At 39.7% G+C, this 13,730-nt stretch overlaps 1 protein-coding gene across 1 annotated transcript; it reads right to left on the bottom strand.

Moving 5' to 3' along the window:
- Window positions 1-167: 167 nt before the first annotated feature.
- Window positions 168-10,011, bottom strand: LOC146570878 (uncharacterized). Its single transcript, XM_085281240.1, has 3 exons — window positions 9,277-10,011; window positions 3,452-3,592; window positions 168-928 (listed from the first exon to the last, which is right to left on the bottom strand). Exons 1-3 carry the CDS (start codon window positions 9,344-9,346, stop codon window positions 741-743), a joined length of 399 nt encoding a protein of 132 aa, XP_085137366.1. The 5' UTR covers window positions 9,347-10,011; the 3' UTR covers window positions 168-740.
- Window positions 10,012-13,730: the final 3,719 nt, after the last annotated feature.

Here is a 13,730-nt window from a genome sequence, read left to right on the forward strand (position 1 = left end):
AGGAGTTTGCATGTTCTCACCTTGCTTCCGTGGGTTCTCTTTGGGTACGTCGACTTCCTCCCACAGTCCAAAGACAGGGTGAATGTAACAAGTAGAAGAAAATGATTTGACGCAAGTTCAGACTATATACACAAAAATAAACTACCAAAGTTCAAACCCATTTTCTTTTGAAAAATATCAAACATTTTAATATGTTTTCCACAATATTACATGCTGTCACTGAACAATATTTTTTTTTTACAAACATAGACAGAAGAACCACATGCAGTGTGCGTTCCCAACTAATAATAACATTATAAAACAATTCAATATGAATAGCCTGTGAGTTCACAGAGGACACCACACAAAAATGTTATCTTAAAAATGATAGTGAACACTTTAACCAAGGAAGGAAATGACTGTCTTCCTGTACAAGTGAATTCAACTGAAGTCAGTGTGTTACTGCTTTGCTCATACAAAGTGTCATTACTCACTTCCATAATATTCCATACTTTAAGGTTCAGTAAGTGGATGTGGACATAAATTCACTGATGGCTGCAAGCTGCTTCACCATTATTTTTTATTTACAAGGTTATTTTTGCCACCCCTCTGACTGTAAGTCCAAGCAATGTGAACACCACAATTTAAAGGTGCATACCAATAAAGCCATACTGAGCAAAAATCCCCCAATTCAGTCATACACATGAGCAGCTATGAAAAGAGGCCACTGATTTTATGTTTCTCTTGAGAGTTATTTCACATCACAACCACATCCTTAGCAGTAAGAGGGTGAGCAGTGCACAGATATAGTGGAGTGTGCTGGGATGCCAGAAGGGGGTGCTGTTACATAGGTCTGAGCCACAACAGTGGATTCGCACCCCTGGCAGTTCTTGTTGCTGGCAGTGTCTGGATGTAGCGCAACCACTTGTCAGGACGATACCCAGGGCCGCTGCAGGGACAGAAGGGAGAGACAGTCAGTCAGTCAGTCAGTCAGATAAGAGTGATTAGCTGGTGTTTGGCTCAGCAGGAAAAAAAGCAAAAGTAAGCATTAAATACTGCAAGTGTATAATGAGGAAGACATTTAGAGATCTCCACGGGATATGCCTACACAGCTGAGAAAGAGTACATTTTGTAGTCGTGAATAAAAACATCATCACAGTTTGGAATCTGGCATATATGTGGTGTATTATTTGATAATAACTAAGAAAAGACTTATGTTCTTAAATATGCACAAATACTCCAAGATGTTTGCCCCAAAATTCTGACTATAACTAATTTAATAGCGTTACACAATTAAAATGTAAAATGTTACATTTGATGGAATCTGGTCAAGTGAAATTTACTTGACTCGTATTACATTGTCATGGTTCCTGGGTCGACGATCCAGTGCTTTGAGATTTGTGGAGTCAAGATTTATTTTGAGGATTTAAGAAGTGATTTAAGTTAGAGGTCTATATTATTTCTTCCTTTGTTTTGTTTCCCAGCACTTTTGAGTTTTGTTATGTTTCTAGTTCTGTTCCTTGGTTGATGTTAGTAGCCTACCTCTGTGTGTCTCTGTCTGGTCTCCCTCTTTACTTGTGTCAAGTTAGTCTTTCATCCCAGTTAGTCACGTCTCTGTGTTTGTTTACCTGTGTCAAGTTTGTATGTCTTTGTCTCTGTCTCATTGTTATGTTTCCTGTTTTATTTTGACAGTCCCTCATTTTGCTTCCTCCTATCTCAGATTCAGTTCAGCTGTGTCACCTGGTGTCTCCACTTTGCCTTATTACTGCCTGTGTGTACTTAAGTGCTCCGTTTTCATCATTTCCCTATCTTGTTGTTGTCAGTCCTCTGCATTTTGGTCTGTTCCCAGCCTACCGCACAGCTACCCTTTGGCATATATTCAGTTTATACCAAGCACATTTTCCTTAAAGATTAAATATTTGAACGAATAAGCCTTTGATTCAAGATTCAAGATTCAAGGTTCTTTATTCGTCACATGCATAGTTATACAAGTATAACATGCAGTGAAATGTAACCTAAATGTAACTGAAATTTTATATATTTCAGTTTCATTTTACTCAAAGTGTTTGCTTTATCTATTTTGAAGGTGAAAAAAATTCCTTCTTGAAAGCGTCAAACAAAAAATTGTAAGCTGTCAGGATTTTTGTTACTTGTAATCTGCTCAGGGACTTCATTTGGTATGCACCTCAACCACTTTGCCTTGAGGGTCCCAAAGGTTTTTTTTTTTAGGCATTTTATATATGTTTTTAATTCAAAATGTATTGATGCATATTTTTAGTTTGCTAGTTCTTCTGATCAGCAATGCATTTTCAGCATTTCTTTCATTTCCTCACTCATCACCTTCTTGATTAGCACCAGTCAACATCTCTTAAAAGACAAACAGCAAACTAACTTCCCCAGATGGCGAAGCAGTTGTTATTTATCTAAACGCAAACAGAGTGATCACGTCGGAGATCAGTCGGGGCAGCATGAAAAGATTAACCTGGCTAATAGTCAATCTGCTGTTTATATGAAATACTTTAAATACTAAAACATGCTTCAACTAGGGGTTAACTGTCTTTGCATATGTTGAATGCTAATTAATAACAAGCATTACGGTGTCTCCTGAAAGTTGTGGCTTACAGTAAGTGAGCACTATCAAATTTTGGCAACGATGATGTTTTTTAACAGTTAAATTACCTCAGCACTCATTTTAATATCACACAATAACAATATTGGATATTTTCCTCTTCTTTATTTCTGTTATAACTCAGAGGAAGGAACACCGAACTTGTTGGGGGTTAAGGGCAGATGTCTTGGGGATATGAGGATAAAGGGCACCAAAAAATCTAAGCCTCTTACAGAACTTCAGGAGCATCTGTTTGATTTGCTTTGGACGGGGTCACAGGAAGATTAGCAGCCTGTCCAGCCCCAGTTTACTACCAAGACACAGCTACAAGATTCTGACAAAATGCCTGTCATACTGTGTCTGTCAGGCTGTTATCAGAGCTTGTCTGAGCTTGCTGTTTCTCTGAGCCAATGGAAAAAGGTGCCTCATCAGGCTTTTGGGTAGGAGAGGTTTCTTCAGATGTCAAGCAAAAAACAAAAAATCAAAAACGGAACAAAACAAAAAAGGTCTGAATTGCCCACACTTCTACGAATGTATCCATTTTACCATCAACACCCAGTTTGCCTTAACATGAAACAATGAATGAGTTACAATTTGGTCAGCAAAGCACACTACAGCAGAGTTATGTAACTATCCTCTGCGCTGGGACAAGTCAAATATTCACATCAGCGAACAAAGAACATTTACATGAAAGTATGATTAAAAACGATTACGCCAATGTCCAGCGGTACGCCAGAGTCAATTCGTCATGATTTTATAATCTGCTACCCCATAAATATTCTCCAAAGAAATATCACGCACAAGCGCATTAACTCACTGTGTTAAAGGATAAAGAGAAAAGGAAGATAATCATTAAGCACTCACTGCTCTCTGTCTTGATGCAGAAACGATGTTTGAAGCCTTTGTGAGAGTGGGGGCAGGTGATGACCTCTGGGTTGGAGCAGCCCACGTCAACATACCTCTGGCCCTGGATGATGTTACAGCCATAGCACTGCAGACTATGGACTGCAAGGAAAGCATAGAACAATAAATACAGTGTTTGAGTGCTTTACTAGTACTGAGATCATGGGGAAAATGTACTGATAGAAGAGCTATTATTATGGAATTAAATTGCTTAGATGATGGAAGAGCGTATTAGTCTTATCAGCTCACACATATTGTGTGTGTGGCATCCAGAGAACCCAGTGTTTTTACTGGTAGACCTACTTAGCACCATCACCATATGCTCTTATTGTTATTTTTGTGGTTTCAAAATGTCACTTATATATAAAAAGGAAGATGTGAATAGATTTGAAAATAATATGCTTATCTGTCTAAATTATACTCCTGTACTGTACTGTGTGGAAAACAGTACAGAAGTGGAAGAAAGGTGGACAGTATTACTTTTCATGGTAGTTACATGCATTTGTCAACCCTTTGATTATCATAACACAGTTTCATCCCTGAGAGAATTCAGATTTATGAATGTCTGACACATTTAACTTTGCTCTTGGTGCATGACGTCATTGGATTTCTTGGCTTCCTGTTGTTTACTAATCTATTATAAACTAAGTCCGCTGAGTTGGTTTGAATATTAGCTAAACATAACTGCCAGGCCTTTTTATTTTAAAGGCTGTTCGATCCTGAATGCATAAACCACCTTCAGTGTTAGCAGTGGTGATATTTTTACTTTAACTAGCATCCAAATCTACACAAGTGACATCTTCACTGACTCTGATTTGTATGTTCTATCTTTATGGGAGTTGTAATGATGCATTTGCATTCATTTAAACTGAAAATGAGCAAAATTTAAACCAATTCTTCACTTCAAGCACTAGCTAACGTGTTATTTCATGAGATGCATGCGACCAAGATTCCTACGTAACGCTTGTGATCTCTTAGTCAAGTTTACCATTCAACTGACTAAAAGTAGTGGAAGTTATAACAAAGAAGGCATGGGGTAAAAACATGGCATGGGGTAAAACAACATTAGGTTGTGCTATTTATTTTGCATTTTTAACTGACACATAAGAATGAGAGATTTATCAGTAAACATAATCAGCTTTCAGAATGAGTTCACATACTAAAGGGTGGAGCTGGTGGGTGGGGCTCACTGAAGTGTAACAAATAGCAAGGCCCTTTAGTTTGACACACACAGAAGTTACATCCAGTAACCTTTTGTGGGAACATTTCTCCACAGTTGTTGCTCCCACACTGAGACATTTTAATAATTAATTGTACTTTATCCATGATTAATAAGAAATTATTTTTTACAGCTATTGCAGTTTTTTTTTTAATCAACTGAGGGTTATATAAAAAATGCTCTGGCCCCACCACCACTTATGTTACTAAAAGAGAAGCTGCCACTGATTTTATCGAGCTTGTCCAGGATTCTGCTGCAAGGATATTAATGAAAATCAATAACAGGGAGCACATCAGTCCAGTCATAGCAAAGCCACACTGACTCCCAGTATCCTATGGAGCTGATTTTAGAATACTCGTACTTGTATGTAAAATCTTTAATGGTCTTGGATCATCTTACATGTCTGACACTTTATGTCCCAACTTGCCCTCCTAGATCCTCCTCTGTTAAATTGTTAGGTATCCAACTCTTCAAAGAGAAAAGTTTAAGCCCTAAACTCTTGATCAGCCTACCTCAAAATACAGGGAGTGCAGAATTATTAGGCAAGTTGTATTTTTGAGGAATAATTTTATTATTGAACAACAACCATGTTCTCAATGAACCCAAAAAACTCATTAATATCAAAGCTGAATGTTTTTGGAAGTAGTTTTTAGTTTGTGTTTAGTTTTAGCTATTTTAGGGGGATATCTGTGTGTGCAGGTGACTATTACTGTGCATAATTATTAGGCAACTTAACAAAAAACAAATATATACCCATTTCAATTATTTATTTTTACCAGTGAAACCAATATAACATCTCCACATTCACAAATATACATTTCTGACATTCAAAAACAAAACAAAAACAAATCAGCGACCAATATAGCCACCTTTCTTTGCAAGGACACTCAAAAGCCTGCCATCCATGGATTCTGTCAGTGTTTTGATCTGTTCACCATCAACATTGCGTGCAGCAGCAACCACAGCCTCCCAGACACTGTTCAGAGAGGTGTACTGTTTTCCCTCCTTGCAAATCTCACATTTGATGATGGACCACAGGTTCTCAATGGGGTTCAGATCAGGTGAACAAGGTGGCCATGTCATTAGTTTTTCTTCTTTTATACCCTTTCTTGCCAGCCACGCTGTGGAGTACTTGGACGCGTGTGATGGAGCATTGTCCTGCATGGAAATCATGTTTTTCTTGAAGGATGCAGACTTCTTCCTGTACCACTGCTTGAAGAAGGTGTCTTCCAGAAACTGGCAGTAGGACTGGGAGTTGAGCTTGACTCCATCCTCAACCCGAAAAGGCCCCACAAGCTCATCTTTGATGATACCAGCCCAAACCAGTACTCCACCTCCACCTTGCTGGCGTCTGAGTCGGACTGGAGCTCTCTGCCCTTTACCAATCCAGCCACGGGCCCATCCATCTGGCCCATCAAGACTCACTCTCATTTCATCAGTCCATAAAACCTTAGAAAAACCAGTCTTGAGATATTTCTTGGCCCAGTCTTGACGTTTCAGCTTGTGTGTCTTGTTCAGTGGTGGTCGTCTGTCAGCCTTTCTTACCTTGGCCATGTCTCTGAGTATTGCACACCTTGTGCTTTTGGGCACTCCAGTGATGTTGCAGCTCTGAAATATGGCCAAACTGGTGGCAAGTGGCATCTTGGAAGCTGCACGCTTGACTTTTCTCAGTTCATGGGCAGTTATTTTGCGCCTTGGTTTTTCCACACGCTTCTTGCGACCCTGTTGACTATTTTGAATGAAACGCTTGATTGTTCGATGATCACGCTTCAGAAGCTTTGCAATTTTGAGACTGCTGCATCCCTCTGCAAGATATCTCACTATTTTTTACTTTTCTGAGCCTGTCTAGTCCTTCTTTTGACCCATTTTGCCAAAGGAAAGGACGTTGCCTAATAATTATGCACACCTGATATACGGTGTTGATGTCATTAGACCACACCCCTTCTCATTACAGAGATGCACATCACCTAATATGTTTAATTGGTAGTAGGCTTTCAAGACTATACAGCTTGGAGTAAGACAACATGCATGAAGAGGATGATGTGGACAAAATACTCATTTGCCTAATAATTCTGCACTCCCTGTATTAGGGAGACAAACTCTGGATATTTTCAAGAAAATCTTCTAAACACACCTTTTTAAATCTGGCATTTAACAACAGCTTCCTCTTAATAATAATACCACTCCACAGCCATGCCTTCAGTAATCTGGCAGATACAGAGTTTTTTTTCCTCTCCACAGTTTTCATATCTTATTGGCCCTTTACTTCCAAGTTTGAATCTTTTTCACATTTCTCTGTTTTATGGGATTTCATGTATTATTTATTTTTTATATATGGACTGTTTAAATAATAGTGTGTGTGTGTGTGTGTCTGTGGGTTGGGGGCATGTTTATATTTATGACGGGTTGTTTATTTGTTAAAATGTCTTTTTTAATATTTAGACAGAGCCACCTATTTTTCTTGCATGTTTTTTATGCCTGTGAAGCCCTTTGGATTTCCATGTGTAATATTGGGCCATACAAATACATTTCAGTTGAACTGATTGCAATAGAGTGGAATTTATAGAAGTATTTCTTTGAATAAATAAAGCTCCTCAACCAATTCTTTCATCTTTAACGTCCTCCCTTTCCCGTGTAATTGTCTCTCATCAGAAATGCCTAACTCTTCTAAGAAAGTGAGGCTAAGCCTAACCAGAACAAATCCACCAGAGCTTAAAGGGATTGCCCATGAATTCAGACCCCTCACATACCTGCGCCTGACCTCCCAAATCCTGTACACACAAGATGGAAGATCAGCTTTGGCTGAAACCAATCCTCTCTCTTTATCTGTGCAGCCCTGTGGACTCAGAGTGGGCAGAGAGCGGACGCCAGCCTCTTGCTGCCCTGTGCCGTTAAATAGCCCTCCAAAAGCTCTCATGGAGCTTTCAGGAGTAAACTAATCCCAGGCAAATGCTCTTACAAAAATCACTTTAGAAATCTGCTGGAATCAATGTAAAGCCTCGCAGGGACACAGAGCATGTGCCAGTCTGTAGGGGATGTGTCATATTCCCCTGTTGGTGGTAGTGAAAGCTCACATAAATACTGCAGTATTTCATTAGAGTGAAGTAATGGCTGTGGAAATGAAAGCAATGAAATAGTCATTTACATCTGGCAAATAACCTGATTTAACTGTCCAATGTGCTGAGATGTTACACACAGCTCTCATGAAACATTAAAAAGCTGCCCTATATGAGCATTTGTCAGCATAATGAGGCCATATTAGAACGACATTCAGCTCCCACGATACGGTGCAGTTTATTATACGAGTATACACACGCTCCTCTCCCAGTATGCATTGCAAATGCTGATTAACTCTGAATCTTTTGTGACCCGAATCCAATTTTATTCATTCATTAGTTTCAAGCACATGCAAGCACCACATTTGTTATCTGTCATCATGTAAAAACTCAGCCATGTTGTTGCCATAGTATTACTATGAGCTTCATGGATTTTATATAAGAATTAGTTTAATAAGAAAGAGACACAGGGATTAAAAGCAGCAGAGACTATTGCCTCTCTGTCTCATTATGTGGAGTTGTTTTTTTTCCCTTTCTCAGCAGCTCTGAGATAAAGGAGTGCTCAAAATGATCTTTTAATGCACTGTAAACACATTAAAAAGAACTAAGTGAAGGATGATGGCTATAGTCAAGCATTATAATACACAATAGGTGATAAATGGTGTGCTTTTGTGGTTTTATATTCCAGAAATGCTATCATTTATAAGTGGAAGTGTGCATATGCAGTTGTTTTGACATATCTGTGCATTTCACGGATGCCAATATTGATAAACAACAACTCAATAATCTGCACAGGAGGTGAATTCAACCCTGCGTCTGAAGTTGATAGCGGCATATGTCTTACTTGGATAAAACAAAGCAAAACGATGTCTCAGAGCGCTACACTTTCTGTTTGCCTGGCAGTCACTGACACAAAGGTTCTTGCCAAACTGAGTCAGGTCAATTGCTATTGCTCTACAGGGAAATTCATTTAGCCTTTTATGGATGTTACCTATTGTTTGGAGGCATAGATTTTAACTCCCAGGTCAATTACGAGCAGAACAAATTTATATTAACTGGAATCAGCTCGAAACACACTTGTTCACCATATTAATGTGATGTGCTCTGCTTTCGGTCTAAATTTTGATCGAGCTGTTTGTTTTATTATTATTGCTGTTTGTGTTATTTTAATGTTGTGCAGATGCATAAAATTAATATTAACAATACTTTTGCTGTATTTATTAAATCCTGCAGTATATATAGAGGATTTTTTCTATCACTGGCAATCATGTCTTTGATTACTTTGAATGGAAAAGACTGTTTTAAGTGAAGATTATTGTATCTGGGCTATTACTAGGACTTAGGGCATGCCCCCCCCCCCCCCCAACCACACACACACACACACACAAACACACACCTCCACCCCCACCTCTATCTCAACCCACAGACACAAACACACATTGCTCATTTGGTCCTTTTCTCTAAAAGACCCACAACACATATTTTCATACCAAAGAATACATCCTACCTACCTCGTGCAAAGCAGAGTGTCCAAACCAATATAAATCCAAACCCATACACCAGCCAGGTATGTAAAGTCATGGATGCAGCACAGTAGTGACAGTCAGTGGTCTGCGCTGAAGGACAGGTAGGCACAGATTTTCCCTGCTCTCATCTAATACTCCACCAAACCAGGCACAAAGAGAAATCTAGCAAAGATCCCACTTTCCAAACACGGAGCAGCCCAGCTGTCTCTCTCCACCCCTGCCTCAGCGAAGCTCGCGCAGCGTGTGAGCGAACTGCCAGTGAGAGTCCAGTGAGAAAGGGAGCCAACCATCCAGGGAGTCAAGTCAGCTCAGCAGCCAGTCAGGCAAAGAGACGAAGGAGAGGAAGATGATTGAATGAATTAGCTAGACAGACCAGTGCCTCCCTCAGCGAGCGCCTCGTGTCCTGAGAAGCAGGAGCTGGCAAAAGTTTGAGCACAAAACAGAAAAAAACATCTCATCTCTCTTGTCAGCTCCTGAAGAAAACAAATGAGAACACAGATGAACAGTGAAGCAACGAGTGTGGTCCTTTTCCAGTTGGGTCAAGCACATCAGTCAGAATTAATTCCTGATTGATAATCCATTGCTCCTAATAATAGCTCTATCACAATGTGTTAAAAGCCCAGCAGCTAAATGGGATGGCACGCAGGGGTCCTGGGTTGATGTGTGTCTAAGTGTGCATGTGTGTGTCTCTCAGAGAGGGAACAATGCCAGAGGACTTGCAAACACACTTTCCCAATTGGGCAGGTTATCTGAGCTTGGTGTATCACTGCACTTGCACACTGTGGAGAAATTTCTATCTAATCAAGAATTAAAGACTAAATCCTTTCTTAGAGACTGTAATACCAGCGGATAAGGCAGGCTTTGTGGTAAGCCCTCATTCCCTCCCCACCCAAAGCTACATATGGTCTGGCCTGATAGATGGCTGCCAATGATTGCTATCATTCATATTAAGACATATTGACAGGGTCAAAACCAGATTTTGCCACATATGTTTGTATGTTTTCAACACAGATGAATGCAGATACGGAATAATTTCATTAGAGAGCATATTTAGAAATTAAATAGATAATCATATCCTGCAGTTCTTCTCTTTTGTTTTGTGTTACACTTGCGCGCACGTGCCTGTTGTTATTAGTGCAGCAGCGTGTCAGTTGTCTCACTTTTTTGTGTTTTTATCCATGAGTCATTGTTTGTGAGAGTGTGAGAGAACGACAAACAGAGCAAGGACAAAAGAAGTGAAAGCAGTGTCTTAGTGAGGTAGAAAGGTTTATGTGGACAGTTGTTGTGGGCCTAAGGAGAATATATCCATGTGGGGAGAGAATACACATTATTCAGCTAACTGTGGAAGTAATACTGCCCATGCTTGCACACATGGAAACACAGCTCAGCGTGCCACAGTTCTGATTCGTCATGGTCAGGGCTGATGAATCTGTAATGTGAAATTTTCTTCCACGTCTTACCAAAGCAAATAAAAGAGCAGTGCTTGTGAAAGTCCCCATGCTGATGTGCACATGCCGTTTTAGTCACAACCTTTTTCTTCTCTCACCATCTCACAGCTCTTATTCATTTACATTCTGCTGAGCTGCTTGAGTCTTTGAGTGATAAAGCCATGAAAAAGAGAGTGAGAGAAGGATCGACTCCAAGGGGGGAAGAGGAGGTCCAGCAGTACAATGATGAAAGTAAGTCTTTCCCAAGCCGCTTCTGATACACAATAGCCGCTTAAAATACCCTTGAAGTCCCTGCCGGTGGCTAGTTTAGAGTGACAGTGACAAGAATAGGGAAGGCTACATGGCTTTAAATTCTTGATGAAATTGCAATTAAGACACCAGAGGAAGAACTGAGCCCGAGGCTGTGCAAGCAGCAACTTAAACACACATTGTGGAGGAGATGAAACTGAAAATGCCCATTAAGTCCTAACCACAGCCTTGTGGGTTCTCTGCTGTGTTAATGAGCAGTAATCCAGTGTTTGATCACATTGCTTCACAACATGTAAGGACACTCTGGGGGAGCTTATGCAGAGCAAAATCAAAACAAAAACTTTAGAAGCTGCATGAGAAGCAGTGAGGTCTGAGGTCGTCTCAGGAACCACCAGTTTGCCTGGTTGTAGAAATACTCGCAGGTCTCTTTTACTCCCCTTTAGGGAGCGTTTTTGCACATTTGTCACATGTCTTAAGATTATTGGTTTAATGCTGGCACAAGCTGTAAGATTAACCATGGGAGCCCAGAAGGGGAAGCTGCCTTTTAGTACCCACAATACATATGTAATTGAAAGTTTGACCAAATGTACATACCTCTGCAGTTTTACACTGAAGGCAGTGAAAAGCCGGATTCTCCTTATACAGCAAAGGAGATCTCTAAGAAAAAGGCTTAGAATCAGCTCGAGGTACGTAAGCGCTTCTGCGTTTTGATTTATTGCTCTGAAACAGCTCACATCGTTCTTATGGATTTATGTGCATTTCCTCTTGAGTCCTTGCAGTTACAATGAAACATTTTCCCTGTTTCTCATGAAATAGTACTTCATGCATGTGCTGTAATGTATAAAAAGCATGCTTCCAAAAGTTGCAGAATTAAAAGGTATATCTAAATAAAAAAGTTTGCAGAGACAAAATATCAGAGGTTTGGATTTGAAAGTTGACACAGGGGCATGTTTACCACCACGTTGCATCACTTCTTCTTTTACCAACACTAAGCGTTTGAGAAGTGAGGAGGCCAATTACTGTATTTTCTAAAATGTTTTTCCCCACATTTATTCATGAGGTAAGATTTCAGCTGCTAAGAGTTCAGGGCTTCCTGTGTCAACTTCGCTGTGTCAGAATAAATCAGATGTTCTGAATGGTCAGCAGGCAGCTCAGTTTAGCAGCTAGAATCCTTAAAGACATTTTGGAATAAGCAATGACTTCATGTTCTCTAAGGCACCTTCATAGCATTCCAGACACTGGTTTACACTGTGCTCTGGTAATAAGCCAGACAATCCTTCTCCCATTTGGCTCAGTGGATGCCACATCCCCATTTCTAATTTCTTTTTAAATTTCTTGATCTGTTAGACCACCGAACCCTTTTCCATTTTCCCTCAGTCCTTAAATGAGCAGCATTTCCGGATCTTGCTTGTATTTATTTTTTGTATTCTTTGTCGCATGGTAACCTAATGGTTTTCAGAAGTGCTTCTGAGCAGTGAATTACACCACAGAGTCAGTCTGCTTTTCTAAATCCCCAAAACGCCAAATCCCAAATTCTCAACATCCTAAACTTTTTTTTTCTTAATTGTCACTGATTTGGCATCAGTTTCCAACCTAGACACATTTCCCAGGCCCCACTGAGAATTTTTACTAAACTCTAAAGACATTAACAGTCACCAGAACACATTCTTCACAGTGATTCACCACCGGAGGCAGATGTTAAAACACGTTTCCAGAAAATGAAATCATCAAAACTCTCAACACAATCGGAAAAGAGTTCACCACTTTGTCAAAACTCCACACTTCTCTTGCAAAATGAAACACAGCACTTAAAACCACGCTCTCTCATCTGAAAAACAACTCCTTCCACTAAAACATTCTATGTACACACAGTACTACATCACCTATTTTAAGTAGTAAATAGCAAAACTAATCATTTCTCTTACATAATGCATTGGCAATATGAGAAATACTATAAAGAAAAACCAGTGTGCAGATGCAAAAGGTAACAAAGGCACTACAAAAAAAAGTAAATTTGCCTTCTGCTCTCTGGGGGGCCTCCTCTTAACCTTCCCCTGTGTTCTTGCTGCACCATCGTCTTGCCTAACGCCTGTACAAGTCAGTTGAAGTTACTTGAGGGCTGTTTCATACTCTGATGCAGGATTAAATTGTTATTCCAGTTGAGTTATCAATACAAAGTGTGCTAAATGCTTAAATGATGCAATTTGTGTTGAGAGATTTCCAAAACTGTGATTTCAAATTACATTTAAATGAGCCAGATGGAACTGTGCTCAGAGTTTAGCAGTTTGGAGTCACGTTGTTGACACACAAGCTTCATGATATTAGAAATGTCTGCAAATTTCTATTTTTTTGGGTTAAATAATGAGGAAAACTGTAAACACAGCATGAGACGTATAGTTAGTCCTATGAGCTATATCGTACACGTAAAGCATAAACGCTTATCATATCGTTTGTTCTTTGTTTTAGTTTCTTTTGTGAATAAAACAAGTAGGACACATTGAATAACCTACCTCAGTAGAGATCCTCTGTTGCTGCCATAATCTTGGCTATTTACTGTATAGTCATGTTGCAGGAGATCCAGGAAGACGGGGGGGTTGCGTTCAATCCCTGTGTGCTACATATTTGGCAACTTGTGTAGAATTGCAAGACAGCCTCAGGAGGCTGGAAAAACCCTCCCATACAATTTTCTGATGTAGCATGTAATGAAGCCTCAGTAGAGTCATTACTTTGTGTCTTGTGCAT

The sequence above is a fragment of the Mchenga conophoros genome, linkage group LG7 (assembly GCF_057382185.1).
Source record: "Mchenga conophoros isolate Kocher_MC1m ecotype Shallow Benthic linkage group LG7, M_conophoros_male_GT1.1, whole genome shotgun sequence".
Classification (NCBI taxonomy): domain Eukaryota; kingdom Metazoa; phylum Chordata; class Actinopteri; order Cichliformes; family Cichlidae; genus Mchenga; species Mchenga conophoros.